At 42.9% G+C, this 19,126-nt stretch overlaps 1 protein-coding gene across 2 annotated transcripts in view; it reads right to left on the reverse strand.

Annotated features, from left to right (window-relative positions):
- Positions 1–19,126, reverse strand: part of THSD7B (thrombospondin type 1 domain containing 7B) — a 680,297-nt gene that overhangs the window by 325,165 nt on the left and 336,006 nt on the right. For both annotated transcript variants that reach the window (XM_019480192.2, XM_019480191.2), the window contains exons 8-10: positions 17,137–17,328; positions 9,863–10,097; positions 7,437–7,552 (exon numbers count right to left, since the gene is read on the reverse strand). In XM_019480192.2, coding sequence (XP_019335737.2) covers positions 7,437–7,552; positions 9,863–10,097; positions 17,137–17,328 — 543 coding nt within the window. The remainder of the gene's footprint in view (positions 1–7,436; positions 7,553–9,862; positions 10,098–17,136; positions 17,329–19,126) is intronic.

Consider the following 19,126-nt stretch of genomic DNA (forward strand, 5'->3'; position numbering starts at 1 on the left):
ACCCAAATTGCCCCCTCGGACCTGCATTGGCCTCTCCAACCCCAGTTCACTGCCCTGCCATCCCGATCAGCTCAACAGTGGTGGAGATTCTGGTGGCTGCTCCTGGGGTCCCTGAAGACCATGCTGCCCCTGCATGACAAGCCCCAGCCCCTGCCAGGCTCTTCAACTGAAAGGGAAGAAGGGAGGAGGGAACAGGGGAGAGAGCAAGGAGTTGCCAGGCAGCTGTAGGGCCTGGTGGGGGCTGGATCTGGATGTGCAGGAGCTGCAGGAAGCCTGGGAGCAGGCAGGAAGGGGCAACCCCCCCCAACCTGTGCTGCCATCGACACTGCTTTCAGGCTGATTAGGGTGTCAGGGCAGTGATTCAGGGTTGTGGGGAGGGGGGAATCTGGGGTCAGATGGGGGGCAGCAGGGCAATTTGGGGGGCAGAAGGAGAGATTAAAATTGCATGGAGTATCCATTCCCCCCATCCTCCCTGGCCTATGCTGTGACTAGAGAGCCACACATCAGGGCAGATATGGAGCAGACTTGCAGCCCTTAGCCACACACCTGCTCACCAGCCCTTTGTCTGCAGGTCTGAGCTGTGCACATTAGAAAGGATATTAACCTCAAATGTTTGACTGATCACTAGCACCACTTAACCTTAACACAGACAAACATTGCTTAGAATTAGTACTTGCTTACTCTAACATGTACTCTCACCCTAAGAGTGACTCGCAACAAAATTGTTCATTTTTACTCAGGACAGCAAAGGCCTGGAACAACAGTATAACACACTTACATACATTGAAAGAGCACAGAAAGAGGGAGTTTGCTAATAACCTACATGTAAAACAAAGTTTGGCTCTATGTTTCTGTTTTCACAAGCACAAAAATTTACCAAGTTTACTCAAAGTGATTATAAATAAACTTAAATGTATTTTCTCATCTGTATTTAAGCATGAAATTAATTTAGCATGTATAAATACCAACTGCCATTATTAGAAGTCAACTGAAAAAACAACCCTAGGCCACATCTACATGAGATGCTCTGTTGCCAGAATGACGAGCTATGGTGATCCAGCTTGTCATTATGGCAACACAGCACTGGCAGGCACTAACTGTGGCCATATGTAGATGAAATGAGGGGCATGTGTGTATGACACTTTAAAGTGGGTTAAATGCTTTTGCACTGGTTTAATTGTGTTGGTGTTTGCATGCGTCAGTGGTGTATTGTACAGTAATTCCACAATTAGCCGCTGTAGCAAATTTGGCAGTGTAATGCACCTTAAATGACTTGTGGCACAGCAAATTAAAACTCCTCCCAGCGAAGCACTGGGCTCTATGCAGCTCAGGGGCTCTGCAGGAAGTCCATGCAGGCAGCCTGGCAGCAGCCTGGGAAGGCAGGCTCCACCAAAGATCTTTTTTTTTCTCCCTGGAGCCTGCCTGCCTGAGGTGCATGGGGACCCAGTGCTTTTCTCCACGGCTGTGGTGCCCCCCAGGACTGCCTGAGCCAGGTGCCTGTGGGTGGGTGCCACCGGGGAGGGGGGGACTGCCACTGCTGCAGAGGGAAGCACCAGCCCCCACCCCTCCCCCAGCCCAGGGACCACTCTGCACACCAGCAGCTAGGCCACCCCTCCCTGCCACCAGAGAGGCAGGTAAGTTTGAGTGTGCACACGACATGGGGGTTTAAAGGGTCCTAGATTGAAGTAGTATTTTTAAAAACCCACTGCTTCAAATTAGGGCCCCCGTTTTGTCTACACACACCCTGTTGTGATGCCGCTGCTACTGTGCAGTAGCTTGTTGCTAATCAAAAATGACCCATGCATTGTTTAGTACTTTAGCAAGTACTAAATGACTGCACAGTACCAACTCCTTAGTCAGGGACATATGTAGACATGCTCCTAGTTATTTAAAGTTTTACATTATGATGACCCCGTAAGATATCGTCAGCGTGCCAAACACTCTCAATAACAATTTCTTCTCGAAAGAGACACAAAAAATTAAGGCCACTGTCACATTTTACATTACTCAAAAATGGTATTTTAGGGATGTAATCATCCCTTCTCACTTCCCCAGGTTAGTCCAGGCAGACAATTTATACAGCAAATCTGAGCTAAAAGAATGGATGCATCTGGCAGGTGATAAACTAACTCTAGCACATTCCAGAAGTTTCATATTCTACAACCTACATGTAATCTTTTTTTGTTTCGAATTTTCATCTTTATCCTCAAAAGCCAATCACACAAATTTCATTTTAGGAGACTAAAGTGAGTAGAAGTCACTGTGCAATGTCTGAAATGGCAGAAGCAATTACTTTACTTGCCCCAACGTTTGTATTCCTGAGTCACCACAGGTGCGTGATTCAATTGCCATTCTTTTGTGAATGATGTTGTCCATGCATCTGTTGTTACCCCAAGAGCAAGGCTCTCGACACTTTTCAAGTATGTGATAACCTGCTGCAAAGAGAGTGCCTGATGTCTGATGACATTTAAATGTAAGGAAAATGCCAATTTTTAATGTTAGACAGCAAAGTTGGATGCAGTTTTCTCAGATGAACCATAAACAGCTGAACTGGTAAAACTCTGTGTAAACCTGATTTTGCAATTGCATGTTTGCCTAAGCTCTGATCTTATGCTGGTACACATTTAATTTTAAATCTATCATGCATTGCCTGCTCCTGCTTGATCTGTAGCTTAGTTATTTACCATCTGTATATTGTTTTCATTAAATACAACTCCTCTACAAAAAAACAGAAACCCTGACAACCCACATACATAGAATGGTTTCTAATTTTCAGAGCATGCTGCAGTTTTAAATGGGTAATGAAAATTTTAAAAAAGCAACTTATAATGCAGCTATATCAGTAACAAATCTAGCAAGCAACTCACTCCCACAACCAAGAAGTTTTAATTTAAAATTATATTAAAATGATAACACCGACAAGGAGGTTAAATAATTAATTTCTTCTCATTTTAATTGTAGATGATTATTTAATAAACAAAGTAATCTGCCAGGTAATTTATTCCATTTCTTTATAGGCAGCTCATTTAATGTCCAAAAATAAACAGCTAATTAAAATAGGATTCACTGATTTTAAAAGCTACTCATTTACCTTAGAAATCTAAATAAGATCGGGTTATGTGTCCACTGAGATATTTGGAAGGTGACAAGGATGGTGGTAAAAATGGAAGTATTTTGATACCAAAAGACAGTTTCACCCAGCAACAAATTTAATCCAGAGTTTTGTACTGTCATGGGGTATGTACAAGTGTTACATTTAAATCAATCTAACAATGGTTAGGTCAGTCTAAATGCTCGCTCATGCAGATGCTTGCAGGGCTAAATCTGCCAAAAAATAGCGTGACTGATTTAAGCTCGAGAAAGGATTAACTCGATCTTTGACGAGGTGAACCCAAACTAGCAAATACCTATACACACTGGGAGCATAGCCCCAGGGCTGGGAAAGCTCAGCCACTCACCCCAACCCTGGGGCTATGCTGTTCCTAAACACATCCCCTTTCCTCCTCCCCCAACTCAGACCTATTTTTAGCCCCCCAAGTCCCGTCCCATCCCATCCTGCCCCCACAACACCAGGCCATACACCCCCCTCCCCAAGTTACTTACCTCAAGCTTTCCACGCTACTCCCAACAGTAGCAAATGCCTGCAGGGACCATTCCCACTCTAGAGGCCTTGTTACATGGTAATTTTGGGCAGACCCTAGAGCTCTTAACCCTTGGAGTGTCTGCACATTGACACCTAAAACTGGCTTTAAGCACTTGCTAAGCAGTGATGCCACTTCAGGACAGTGCCACTTCAGGATTAGCTCTGATCTGCGCTACCCAGTTCTTTCTGTACTAAGCTGCAGCCATGCTAGGGGACACTTTAGTGTATAGACCCCACCTGCCCCCTCCCCTGCTGGCCCAGATCAGGCCCACAGCCCTCTACCCATCACCCTCTCCAGCACCCCAAATTCCTGCTCACTTCTTCCATGCCCTGTATCCTGTTTACTTGTGCCAGCCACAGAGCCCTGCTGTGCCAGCTGTGCAAGCAGTTTAACCCTTCCCTGCCTGCTCCCCTGGGACAAACAACATGGGCAGCCACAAGTGATGCCCCATGGGTGGGGGCAGGGGGTCAGGAGGCAGAGGGGAACCCCAAGGGGCTAGGGGAAAGCCTGGAATTTGGGGGGGGGGGGGGGGGGGGGGAGTTACATTTCAGTTTTTCAAGCCCCTGCTAGCATGCAGTGCGACTGCTTCAGGCTTGTGCTTGCACAAACTCATCAACATTTGCACATCTCACAGCATAAAGTGTGACAAGGCTCTAGGTTTAGATGGTGAAAACCAAACTGCCTAAATCTATAGCAGGTGTACCAAACACTTGCACATACCCATAAATGCCACAAACAGACAACAAATCATTATAGAGTATGCTAAAGACTTAATGTAGCAACACTTATCTCCTAAATGAAAAAGATAAATGGTGTTTTACATAGCAGTCTAAAGCCTTGATTCAGATCAAATGAGCACTGCCTCATGTAGGCAATTTAGATAGACAGACACACAGACATATATCAGGAGAAGGGTGACAGGGTAGGTTTCTGATACTGAAGACAGAGTATCGGGATTTGCAGATAAAGAGAATTTTTATTTGCGGATCTGTTTACAAGGGTCCAATCACCCACTGTAAGTCTCCCTTTTCCACAATTGCCCTAACCTTTCTTTGAACTACAACCTAGAAGTACAAAAATTACCAAAAATGTTTAAATCCCATTTCTGGACCCAATTCTTGAACGCTACAAGGAGGGTCACGTGCACAGATCTTTACAGATGTATATATCACTAAAAGCAAAAACAACGCAAAAACAACAGCAACAAAAATCACCACCCATGTACTCTGTCTGATCTCCTCCTTTCATTGAAAAGTGATGGGCAGACCCATAAACCACCTCTTCCTTGGACCCTGAATAGGCTCCTCTCTACTCTTTTCTACTCCCACCCCAAAGACCTTCAAGAGCTTTTTACCATGAGCAGTGTTTCTGTCCAAGTCTTTCCCTAGCAGGACATTACCCTTGCCCATCTCCCTTCTCTGAGCCTCCCTGCTCCAATATCAATTCCTTATCCCGTGCCCCTTCCCTAAATGCCGGTAGCAGCCTCTGCTGTCATCAGCCAGGACTTAATTCAGTGCCAGCAACTCAGCTGCAGGATCAGTTGTAGCACAGCCAGAAACTGCTCTTGAGAACACAAGAACCTCTGTCCTCAAATGTCAACTGGATTCTTCCAGTGACTGTCCCTCGTCACTCCTTGATGAAAGCAGACCCTTTTGTCACAACCCAAAGTTGTGATTTTTTGTTTGTGTGTGCTTCAGCACTGCTAAATTATTTTTCCTGCTAAACTGCAGCTTCCTTGCACGGTAAAGTTTTCTGCTGCAGAAGAGAACCCCGGTGCAATGGAGAATTTCCCGCCAAATTTGTAGCTTTCTTTGCATGGTGCATTTCTTTTGCATCCAAGAAATGCACGGTGCAAGGAGTTCCCGCCATTTGTATGAAGATTCGTGCCACATTATTGGCTGATTCTAATACATGCACACGTGGCGGCTAGCGATTGGCTTGCTAGCCGTATAAAGAGCTTGGGTGGTTTCCGCCCAAGTTGGAGAGAGAGCAACTGGAGTTCGAGAGGGAGAGCGTGAAGATCTCTAAGCGCTGCGGATCCTTTCAGACCCAACGCTTTTCTTAAAAGGCAATAGAGGCCTGATAACCGAACCCGCGGAGCTTCAACAACTCCGGGGGAAAAGAACGAACAGCCTCTAGCCTCTCCCCGTCACCGATAAATTCCTAGACATATCCCTTCCTGCATATTAAAGATACGAACCCACGGAGCTTTAACAACTCTGTGGGAGAGAACCGAACCAAACCCACGGAGCTTCAGCAACTCCGTGGGAGAAAAACTACCGAACCCGCGGAGCTTCAACAACTCCAGGGCTAGAACAGATTTGTCGTAGTCCTCTAACAAGGATTTAAGCGGAGCTGCACCTGGAAATTGTCCAGCCTACACCGCGACCATCTTCGGTGTAAGTAAACAATCTTTAAATCAACCACTACGCGTCCGTGACTAATTCTAGCTCGCCCCCTGGTCTTCTCCGGCCCCGTGTCCCCGGGCTGCTGGCCACAGCCCACGTGCGCAAAGACGGGCCCGGCTCGCCTCCGGCCCGCACACCTTTTAGGGCCAAAAATTCATGAGCCTCATTGCAAACAGGGAAGACTCTCCAGTTTAATCTTGAGGTTTTATGACAGGTTCCTCTCTCCTCCCATTACTCCCTGAAGTATTGAGAAATAGAAGTTACTGTACTCCACATCCAGCATCATACTTTAGTCAGGATCCTTGCTCCTGCCCAGCTTTCCTTCATAAACCCCAACCAACCTCGAGACTCTGCAATGGCATTCCAAAACCCAGAAGCAACTGTTAGTGGGAGTTTTACTGTTAAAAATTCTTGCTTTCAGAGAAGATAGTCATGTAAAGCGAGCTGAATTTTACCTTGAATCATTTAGTCCACACCTCTATTAGCAGGGATTCTACTGCTTTTTCCTGTTTCAGATTTACTAGGGCTCCACCATTTCACTTGGAAAAAAATTATCATTCTAAGCAGATCTAAGTGCTAGGATTTTTTTCTAATTTTACTCTGAATTGTCTGTTTCTTAATTTCTGGAAGCACTGAACATTGGAGTTGGGATCCCTCCCTTCATACCCTTCCAGAAACTGTAGTAGAAAACACCAAAACCATAACTGAGAATGGCAATTCCCTGCCTATTAGTGCTATGCCAAGCACTTTTGCTGGAGCAACAACCAGACCCTGGTATAATCACTGCCCATGTAAACACAGGGGGAGATTTCCAGGTGTCCTCATTTGGTCTTGGGTGCCTGAATTCCCGGGTCACTACTGAGAATCTTCTCCTTCCACAGGTACAATATATATGGTTGCAGGTGAAGAGGTGAGTCTAACAAAAAAGTTGGAAGACTGCATTTTAGGGGGCGAGTACTAGGTATGAAAAAATAGGGACTGTAACTGCTTAGGTTAATTAGGGCTTTGGTTAAATCAGATTTATCTGAATTTAACACAAATCAGAAACTCTAATATTTGATTTTCTGAGAATAAAATCATTTGCAGCAAATGATGAGTTACTTTAACAATTCATAAGAAGCACTCCGAACCCCACCCCCACTAATCTGCAGGTTAATAAAAATTAGAAATTTTCCTACAGTGACAATTCCCTATCTAACCCTGCATAAAATCTAGAGACAACACACCTTTTTGCTTTCTTACTGGTGTATCTATTTAAGGTAACACAGCCTTTGAGTTACACAGAGACATGTGAAGTATGATTTATGTTGGAATCCATTGTGGATGAGATTCAGTTTGATGTATTCATTTTACATCGCATTTATCCTCTTTTTAAGCAGCTTACCATGTTGACATGTTGTAGGGCACTGTGTCCACTCACTGAAAGGAGTAACAACACAATCTTTCTTGCATGGGAGCAAACATGGACGCACTGTTTCAGGTCTGATGGACTCTGGACACCTATCAATGCAATTGTAAATACAACACATAAGTGTCCTTGAAAGAAAATATTCAGGAAAGCAATCAGCTAAGCAAAACAATAAAGAGTCACGTAGCTGGAGTTGAACTCCATACTACAAGGCAAAGAGAATAGCAAGATAGCTTTTAGTTTGGTTCTAATTTCATTTTTGTTCAGCGTGGGCCAGTTTTTCTTCCTATTCGCTTGAAACTCAATTCATTTTAGTGATGTTGCAAAGGTGAAAAAAGCACTAAAATCTGGCCCAATGACTATGAACACAGTAAATAAACAAACTACCTCTCTCTACAAACTACATGCAACTTTCAATATAATGCAGGAAAGAAAAAGCACCATAGATCACAACTGCTACATTTATTATTAAGGATTTTAAAGGGATGTGTACGTGGTTAGGAGTAGGACTTCTTTCTAGATCAGTAACTGCTGACTGCAACAGCCCTCACACTACCCTAATTCATGCCTCTGGGATGACACAGCTTGACCCCACTTCAGCAATTAAGAAGGTATAAAAGTGCCTTAAAACTGCTTTTGCAATTGCCATTCCTAAACTGCCCTGAGGGTTCTTCAGGCACAGCCCAAGATCTGGACCTTTATCTTTATTTGAACAGGGGTCTAATATTTTCTCCAGTATCCTATAGTAAAAAGATCTTTGTGATTTGAATTCAAATTGAAAATCCTACCTAAAAAAATGAAACATGCATTTAATAAAAAGATCACATGTAGAAAGATCCACATTTTAATCATGGGAAAGAGGGGAAAGGGGCATTCTCTGTTCAAGGAACCTCAGATGTCTCAGAGGTCAGCCCTTCCTAATCTCATTTAATTTTCAGATAGACAGGCTGCTTAAGAAATAACCATTCTCTTCATATTTAAAAAAATTACTGATGCATCACCCCCCAGCTCTGGTTACGCTGCCGTGGTCAGTCAGTCAGAGAAAGAACTCCTGCTTTTCATCCTGCAATTCTAGAGCTCTAGCGTCATTTCTTTTAAACATTGTTTATTCTTTTTAGGAAATCCAGAAATTACTATTTTATTGAAATACTGAAAGCTTATCATTAAATTCAGAAACTGCTTTTCAGTAACTTCACAGAGCTCCAGAGTTTTGTTTTGTTTTTTTTACTTTTCTTTGACATTTGCCACTAAAAAATACTTAAAAGCACAATAAAAAAACCGAACATCATCCCTGTAGGATTCCCTTTTAATGGTTCAATAGCCTTCATGTTACTAATATAATCCATCCCATTACACTACACAAATATAACACTGTCTCACTTATGTAATCATTCTACAAAGAAACATTTGCACTGAGTTCTGAAGATGCAGCTAATAATTTCCCACAAGATAATCCATGTTTTTTCTTCTCCAAGATGTATCTCTAGTCCAAAACCTATGCTCCTACACATACTACCTGCATATTTGCTTTCTTATTTCAGTTCCATTTCCCCCGAGACTACTTTAGATCACAAATGGGCATACAACTACTTTACACTCTATATCATATTACAAATGATGTAACTCAATGATAAATTTCCAGCATAACAATGGACACTAAGTATTTGTTCCTTTGCTCAATTAATCTCATTAACCTTAAGGATCTTAATTAACTTTATAGAAGTCAACACAGTCTGCTCATATTTAGCAGGACTGTTTTGAGAGATACAATAAGAAATGCAACTAGGTTGTAAGTCTCTAGACTCATTAACAGTGCAAAAAGTAATTAGCAAGGTCTTTATTTTTTGATATTAGGGAAAACATCTGTGCAACTCATTTTCCTTAGTTAGCAAGCAAACTAAAAGCTCAGGATCAGGATAGGCACAGTACCAAATAATTGGTTTTATCGCATTCACTGAAATAGCAATATAAATCAACAGAATTATGTATTTTGTATGTCAAGTGGTCCTACCTCTTTAAAGTGCAAACAAAATACCAGCAATATTTATTATTTCACTTTTAAGGGAGCCTTGTTAAAAATATGTTGATACACTGTTTTGTTCAGTTCCAAGTTATTCTTTCATTGCAACTGCCTTGTAGCAAAAATGGTTGCAGAAAGCGTGAAAAGGAGCATTCAGAGGAAAATGTCTCAGCCATCGAAGAGATCCACTTTCAGACACACAAATAAAATGGGTCTGGCTAATTGATTTTGTTATATAGTAGGATCTTTCTCTTAAGGTAGGAATAAAAATATTTTCATACTGCAGTTTTCCTAACACACATTTCTTTCTACATTTTAATGTGTTCTAACTAGAAAAAATCTCTCAAGGCAAACCTGCATTTGCAAGAATCTGTCTTAATACCTTTTATTCATAACCTGGCCAGAACTATTCTTCATGCAAAGGACCTTCCTTGTCTGTATACCCACTCCACAAGTAGCTTCTCCATTCCAGCTAATGGTGGCATTGAGGGCAGTTACCAAAGTGTCTTCAGAACAAGGACCCCACGGAGAAGCTTCCCAATAGAATTGTGTGCAAGGGTGATCATTACAGAAGCGATATTCCTGCAGGGCTCGACTAGGAGGACACAGTTTTCCACCTGAAAGAGAACAATATATTTTAAATTGTACAAAGTCAGCAAGAGATGTGGAAATGATAGTTTTGTTTTCCATGGTTTTAACTCTTTTTTCTTTTTTAAACAGACTTGTTGATCTTTATGGCTGTAGCATTAGCTTTGCAAATATTGCTCTTCAGCTAAAACAGCCTGCACAAAATTGTAATGAAATAACACCAGAAAAGTGTGATGTGTATTTCTAATTCACCATACTGGTGCTGCTATTCATAGGTTAATTGATTCCATTTAAATCTCAACATCACCCTGAAAACACACAGCTGGTTTTAAATAACTTACTTAAACACTATCTTTATGTTCATTCTACTTACTAATTTGTCCAGGATGAATAATAATTCCTTTGATTACTTGGTATTCATTCATGCAATGACCAAAAGAAATTAGGGTCCTTCCTCCACATTTGCAATGCAGCATCTTACTTTCAAACCTTGCAGGAAGGCCAGTGACAGAAGTTACCGAAAATTCCTCCTTCAGTGGTAGAAACTATTCGCGGTCTTACATCAGTTCCTGGAGGCTTGATATACATTTTCTGATATCCATGATCATATAAGCCAAGAAGAATGAACCTGAAGCCTTTGAGTTTCCAGCTTTTATTTTTCAGAGTTATTTGCAGAATGATCTGGGTTTGCAGAATTGTTTGAACATATAAATATTTTGCTATGCTACAGTATGCAGTCACCTTTGAAAAAGTTTAAAACCAAAACAAAGTGCAGGAGTTTAACTACCTCCATCCAGAAATGGTAACATTCCAATCTACATCTTGATTTTTTGCATCAAAGGAACAAATATTAACAACTATAAAACCTATAAAATAATAGGGTAAACAATAAATAACAACACACATCAATTTAAGAATTCAGGGGGTTAAAGATATTAAAGATGAAAAATCAAGTAACCTGCAACACAGCAAAAGCATAAAGAGATAGATTTTCTTGTAACTAAAGGGATATGCTTAGAGGCTATCAGTGCAAACTGCACAGCAACAGTAAATGGTTTATATTTATTGACAGTAAGTGTTTCCATTCCCATTTAAAATAAGAACATTGCTATAGCAGTGGTTGTCAACTGGGGGTACGCATACCCCTAGGGGTACTTAAAAAGGTTGTAGGGGGTATGCAGACCTGATGTGGCCAATAAATGCCACCTGCATGTGTGCAGCTGCAGTGCAGCACACAGGCAGCCAGGTGACCAGCTGGGTTCAGCTGGTAAGTGTGTTGTGAGGGAAGGGGCCTGGGGGGTTAGGGGGCAGATTGAGGCCCCAGCAGTGGAGGAGGGAGTGGGGCTGGGGTTGGGGCTGTCCAGCCGGGGTGAGGCAGCAGACTGAACCATGTGGGGGGTGGCTCCCACTGCACGCAGCCCAGGAGGGCATGTGCCCCCAGATCTGCATGCGGGGCAGGCTGTGCTTCTTCTGTGGGCTAGGGCCAGGGCTGCACCAGGGTCTTACTGGCGGTGGCTTGGCTAGGCTGCACTTTGGGCATGCAGCAGTGGCACAGGGAAGGGGCTACAGGCAGGGCTGCAGCCACTCCAGAATTTGCCATAGCACCCCCTAACACCCCCTTCCAGCACCACTGCCACCTGCCTCAAGCACAGCCTGGCCCAGCCCTGGCCAGTAACAGCCTGGCACCAGCCCCAGCCTGAAGCAGCAGCCCACCCTGCCCCATGTGCAGGTTCAGGGGCACATGCCCTCCGTGCCTTCCCAGGTTGCATACCGCTGCAGGAGCCACTCCCCTCATGGCTCAGTTCCATGCCCTGCCCCAGTTCCATGCCCTGCTACAGTGAATTCTGGAGTGGCTGCAGCCCTGCCTGTAGCCCACTCCCAGTGCCACTGCCATGTGCCCCGAGCACAGCCCGGCCCAGCCACCACCAGGAAGAGCCCAGTGCAGCCCCAGCCTGTAGTGGCAGCCTGCCCTGCCCTGCCCTGCCCTGCATGCAGATCCGGGGGCACATGCCCTCTATGCCATCCTGGGCTGTGTGCAGTGGTGGGATCTACCCCCTGTGTGGCTCAGTCAGCCACCCCACCCCAGCTGGGCAGCCCCTGTCCTACTCCCTCCTCCACTGCTGGGGCCTTGATGTGCCCCACTCCCTCTCCCAGCCCCTTCCCTCACAACACACTTACCAGCCAAACCTGGCTGCTCTCCTGGCTGCCTCTGTGCTGTGCTGCAGATGCGCACGTGCAGGCAGCATTTATCGGCCACATAAGGTTTGCATACCCCTTACAACCTTTTTAAGTACGCCTAGGGGTACGCAGACCCCCAGTTGACAACCAGTGGTTTAGAAATTTAGGAAACATTTATTGAAAAGTTTAAGCAGATGTATGATCCAGCTGGATATTGAGAAGAGAGATGCAAGTACACTCCAGTGGAGAACAGAAGTGATCTGAACATAGGTTTTTAAAGGATGAGTGGCATAGCATACAAAAGCACTATATTCTTTTTTGTTCAAATCATGGTGATAAGCATTCTTTGAAAATAAACATTTAGAAAATAGTTCAAAATTTTGTTGTTAATCAACAGTTAGCCAAGGTGGCTTGTGTAGGCTATAAGTGAACGTATATTAGTAGAAGTCCTGAGGCAATGAATGCATGGAAGATGACAGATTCTCATGTGATTATTGGAGGTTCTACCCAAGAATTGGGAGAGAGTGGCAGTTCTACATAAAAGCGGTATTGGCCATAGCTTTTTTGGTATTGTCAGGATTAGTAAAGCAGGCAGTTAGGACAGACCCAGGTATCCATTAGAATTAATGGATGTACACTGTATATACAAAAGTGTCATTTTTCTTATGGTATTCAGACACAGATAAAACTATAAGGGCAATAGAACAGTCAAATCCAGTTTTAGCCAATGCAAATGTACTAGATACCAGCCCAGATAACAATCAACTGCAAAACAAGTTATTAATCTTTGTAGGTTTTAGTCCTTCAAATTTCAGCATACATTCCTTCAGGATCAATACAGAAACATCAGAAGTATCAAGGGGTCCAGAATGTAGGGTAAAGGAAATTTAAATGTTATGATATTTAAATCTATCCCTACAGCAGGGAGTGGACAAGGAGTGGGATAGACTGTTTCTGTGGTTTCAGGAGGCAATCCAAGCAAGGCCAATGTAATCTGCGGGTTCTCTGTTGTGCACTGTGCCTAAAGACAACAGCCAGACTGAGTTTAAGATCCTAAGGGGAGGAATGGGGGAGGTCACCAGACCTCAATGTCTAGTTGGAAAAAGGTATCAAATGGGATTCCCCAGGGATCTGTCCTGATTCTAGTACTGTTCAATGTCTTCATTAATTATTTGGATGATGGAATTGAGTGCACACTTGGAGCAAATTTCTGGATGGCCCCAAATTGGGTGGAATTGCAGACACTGGGGGACAGGGCTAGGATCTAGAATGACTTAGATAAACTGGAAAAAATGGTCTGCAATCAATTAGATGAGATTAAACAAGATAAATTGCAAAATGCTGCACTTGGGATGCAATAACTACATGCACAAATACAGATTGGGGAATGACTGCTTGGCTGCAGTAATGTATAGAAGGATCTGTGGATTAGAGTAGATCATAAACTGAATATGAGCCAACAGTGTGGTTTTGTTGCAAAGAAAGCCAACAGCATCCTGTGTTGTATTAAAAGGAGTGTCACTTGCAAATCAAGGATAGTGATTCTTTCTCTCTATTCAGCACTGGTGAGGCCTCACCTGGAGCACTGTGTCCAGGTCTGGGCCCCACACTTCAAAAAGGACATGGACAGTTTGGAAAGAGTCAAGCACAGGGCAACAAAAATTATTTGGAGCTTTTGAGGAGTGACTTATGAAAAAAGGTTGAAAGAAGTAGGGTAATTTAGCCTAGAGAAGAGAAGACTGAGGGAGGATTTAATAACAACTTCAAATACATAAAGGGTGATGATAGAAAAGCTGGAGATGGCTTTTTCTCCATGACTTCAGGGGACAGAACTAGGAGCAATGGCCTTAAGCTGCATCAGGGAAAATTTAGACTGGAAATTAGGAGGAACTTTCTGACTATGAGAACGGTCAGACATCAGAACAGACTACCTAAAGAAGCTATGGAAACTCCATGCCTGCAAACTTTCAAAAGTAGGTTAGAAAGACACTTGGCTGGGTTGGTTTAGTCAGGGATGATCCTGTCTTGAGCAGGGGGCTGGATTAAAGGACCTTGTGAGGTCCCTTACAGCCCTATTTTCCTATGATCCTATGCAGATATATTTGGAGGTGGTTGTTTCTGTGATCACACAAAAAGTACTGGCACAGGGAGCATGAGCTTTTCAGAGACAATGGAATGCTTTGTTGGATGCAAGGACCATTATTTGGCTTTGGGACATTAAGGATTACCTCTGGCAGGATCTAAGTATGTGGCAGTATGTGGACAGGAACGCACCAAAGGTAACTACTAGTAGATATAGTGCCTAGTAGGGGTGTGCAAAGTGGGCTGTATTCGATTTGAATTCGGCCCGATTTGGGGAACAGTGATTCAATTTGCTGATTCAGACCACTGTCCCAATTCGATTTGGCTGAATCCAAATCTGAAGATTCAATTCTGATTCGACGAATCAGCAATTTGGACATAGACACAACTTTATATGTTTTTTCTACATACTTTGAGGTACCAGAGGTGGCTTGTGAATGCTGCAATGGTGAGACAGATGGTGTGTCCCATAGGAGTGTGGGGGGCCCCCCTGCATGCTTGGAGGCAGACCCAGAAGTGGACCAGAAGTACTTCTGGTCCACTTCTGGGTCCACCACCAAGCATGCAGGGGATCCCCTGCATCCTCCTGACTCAGCGATCAACCTCAGGGGGACCCCGGGTGCCCCCCAGACCGAGGTGGTACCACTCACTGAGCTGGGTGGGGGTGGAGGGGTGTACTCCGCGGTGGACCGGAAGTGGACTGGAAGTGCTTCTGGTCCACTTCTAGGTCCACCGACAAGCACGCTGGGGACCCCCACCCATGCTCCAGTGGAATGCACCATCTCAGCATTCACGAGCCGCCTGGTACCTCGAGGTATTTAGAAAAAACATATAAAGCTCTGTCTATGGCCAAATCATCAAATCTCTCCGAATTGAATCAGAGGCTTCTGATTCGATTTGGAAAGATTAAAAGGTCTCCTGATTTGATTCAGATTCAGAGATTCAGCTGCTGAATCGGGACAAATCTCCGAATCAAATTAGCAACTGAAACTTCACACGGCCCTAGTGCCTAGTGACCATTGTGGCTGAAGGCCAATAGAACCAGCTCCAAGAAGCCAAGACCAAGACCTGAAATACTGCTAGACAATTTTTTATCTATGGGAAAAGGAGAGTCACAAACTCTTGATAGGCAAAGGTTCCTCTGGGACCCTTGGTACACCTCTCTTGCAGAAAAGGGGAAGAACTCAGAAGAGTGAGCTGAAACCTAATGGTACGCTGAGAAGAGTCCATATAGAGCTGCAGGGAGCCTTATAATCTCTGCACTGGGTTCATTAAATTCTTGCTACATTAGTGTTGAGGAAGGCAGGATAAATAACACTGGAACATGGTACTAAATTAATAACCTGCTGTTTAAATCCATCTTCATTCACCTGCATGTTCTACTCAAGCAGCACTTTCCTAATGTACTCTATCACACTAATGCTGTACAGAAGGTTGTTTTATTTGCTGCTCAGGAACCTCAGAAAGATGTGGGGCTCCTTATTATTATTTATTTTTGAGAAATGTATTCAGTTCAAAGCATTTCACTTTCATGTTAAGTTTCACACTACATATTCTTGAGATCACAGGGCCTTCAGACTTGCCCATTATTTTCTTTTCCTTTAACAATTCTCCTGTTTTACTTTGCTTTATTAATTCTACATATATCTTGTTTGTATTCCAAATCATATTGTTCCTGTTGTAGAAAATGCACATCTTTATTTTCCACTTTAATTATTTACTAATTTATACTATTTTGAATAATAATTATCAGGATCATGTCAATGCTTACATAGCAGTTTTTATCACAAGAGACCTCAAAGTCCCTTACAAAATCTTACGGAGTAGTCACGTGAATAATGATCACTGATACAAGGAAAGTTTTGCAACATCAAATTTGGCACACAAATTCAAGCTTAATGAGGGTTTTTGAAATGCTGTTTAACAGAATTTCTGTTGGACTATATTTGCATGTCAAGTGTTTTAATGCTGGCTTAGCTGCAAACACTGCTGAGAATAATGGGCATTTTTACATAGCAAAAAAGGCCACAGAGGTCTCACATCCAAGAATGGAGTCAAGTCCACTTAGTCAGAGACTGGAAAGGAATTCTGTTAACTATTTGTAAACTCCTATGGCATAGTATGCAGTGGGAGCCTGAGCCTGATCACAAAGCTGCAGGTGCCAGACAGCAAGAAGCTGAATGAACTGGAAGCTTGAAAAGCAGCCTTTCCCAGGCAGCTGCACCACCCTCATATCTACAAAGAAAGTGATACAGCTTTCTCAAAAGCTATTTACATGATCTTCTCTGAAATTCAAGAGTCTGGAGTATAATCCTATCAAATTTCATGGCCTTGCTTTTACAATATGTGACTTTTACAATCCATTTTAATATGCTAATTTGCTGCTCTACAGTTACATTGCTGCCCTGGATTTGTGCCATCGCCAGAAATGTGTGTTTGTCTCTTGGTAGTGGCAAACCCTCAGCTGGTTCAAATAGTTATGGCTCCACTGAAGCAAACAGAACTACGGTGACTTACAATAGTGGAGGATCAGCTCCTTGAAATTTCATACTCCAAAAGCTACAATTAAAGTATATAACTCTGGTTGAAATGTAGCAATGCTGGCCTTGGGTATGATCCAGAACCACATATATTAATGCCTATACAGCTCTTTGTAAAGGTTAGGTGTAGATAAGTACTCAATTTTATTCATTATTTCTTTAATTTTGGGATGTGAGTCTGATCCAAACATATCTACCTGGAGTATCCACACTTCTAGCCATCATTAACTGAACATTTAATGACCAAGTTGACATATTTATTACTCACCCTCCCCTGGGAGTGCCAGGATAGATCTAGTCCTGCTTTGTTTGCCTTCAGAATTTTTACTGGAACATGTGTGGGAACAAGGTGACCATTCTGACCACTCACTAACAACACAATCCAGTGCACACGGGACCTCACACGCCATTGTTTCAGGACGGGGAAGCTCTGAGCAAAGGTTATGTGATACCTCTTGACCTAAAACAATCAAGACAAAATTTAACGTAAATTCACATAAACTTAGTATGATTTTCAACAAATATTGATTGCCCTGTATGTACAATAAGATTGTGTTAAAATGCATATACATTTATGGAGAAATATGCTAGAAAGAACACTTGGAAAGAATTTGAGTCTTGAAAAGAAAGTGTTAAAACCACCTGGCTTTAAAAAGGTGTTAAAAGCGCTTGCCTTACAAATATTTCTCTAAAAAAACTGCTTGAAGCCTGATATTTGATCCACAAGCTTGGTCCAGATTCAGTGGAACGAGGAATACCGCTAATTTCAATTCTACCATATGAAGATGTAAACAACCAAACAAACAACCAAAAACCCAATCATGGGGAAATGAGATGAGTAATCTTCAGAAAGAACAATAAAAATTAGTTAATGTCAAAGTTGCAAATTTTCCAGGTTTCTGTAGCTGCAGAATTGTCTTCAACAATGCAAATCATGAACACCATGGAAGTCTGATTTCTCTCTTTTGCAAGACACGAAGTTGTCTGATTAACATTTTGCTTCTTCCATGGAGCCTAGGCAGAACAATTGGAGAGACAATTCCAGGAATACTTTTATTTCAGTTCCTAGGGGTGCGTTTACACGTGTCATTAAGGAGATGTGATAAACTCCAATGAAGTTTATGCCAGAGTCAGCTGCTCCCAGGCAAAGCGTCTACACATGTGCCCAGAACTGCAGCAGTTTGAGCTGGGGCAGAGCAGCTTTGGGCTGGCAGAGGGCTCTGGGATGTCAGCCCCAGGCTCCAGGTGGCAGTGGTGGAAAACAAAGGAGCTGGCTGGGGCACAAGGCTGCTGAAGTGCGGGGCTAGGCAGCACCTAGCCAGCACCTGGAACCATCTATATGTGCATTTCAGTAGACTTAAGTAAGGTAGATTTAATTAATTTACTGCACCCTAAGACTGGTGCATATGTAGATGGTGACACTTTTCTGTGCAGCTAATTAGTCAACCCCACAGGAAAGTATGCAAGTACATGTATGCTAGGAGACAAAAGCAACCAGAGCTGTAGGATTCTCCCCCCACCCTCTTTAACAAACAATTTACCACCAGGGTCTTCAACACAGTTGGAAAAGAGATGGGGACCCTGCTAGAGAAGCCAGTGAAGGGAACCATGGAAAAACAATAGAGGGATGGAGTTGTGAAAGCAAAGGTCTGGAGAAAAATGACTAAGGTCAGAGATACACTCATTCATTGGCAAACAGAATTACACAAAGGGGATCCCTGGGTAGCCAGGTAAAGTAACTTTTCCACTGTTCAGCATTATGGGTGTAGCACCTATCAGCTGATGATATGAATATAGATGAACTCTAACAGAGACTGTACACAGTTACCAAGTTCATATTTAAAAAGAAGGTAAAATAAATGTACTGATTTGTTAAAAATTACTCTAGCAGTATTTCCTCATTATTTTATAATTGTTCTATACACTTTGTGCAATAATCTGTAAAATTTATGGCTGAATTACAGCTAACATTCGTCAGACATGAATCCATGTTGAAGAAAAACTGACTCCCCAAACAAGGACTGCATTCATACCAATCATGCCAAAATCTGGTATGATTAATTTTGTTGAATCCAACCCCTGTGCAACTTTTCTAAGCCCCCTATGCAACGCTCCACGCAGATATGTGTGTACGTATATAAAACAGGCAGGCAGATAAACAAGATTTGGTAAATCTCTGCTTAATGATTCACATATCTGAATTCTTTAAAGATCAACTCCAGTTCTTTATGATTAAGTACAGAGGTTCAAAAAGCCTG

This window comes from Alligator mississippiensis, chromosome 4 (genome assembly GCF_030867095.1).
Source record: "Alligator mississippiensis isolate rAllMis1 chromosome 4, rAllMis1, whole genome shotgun sequence".
Taxonomy (NCBI): domain Eukaryota; kingdom Metazoa; phylum Chordata; order Crocodylia; family Alligatoridae; genus Alligator; species Alligator mississippiensis.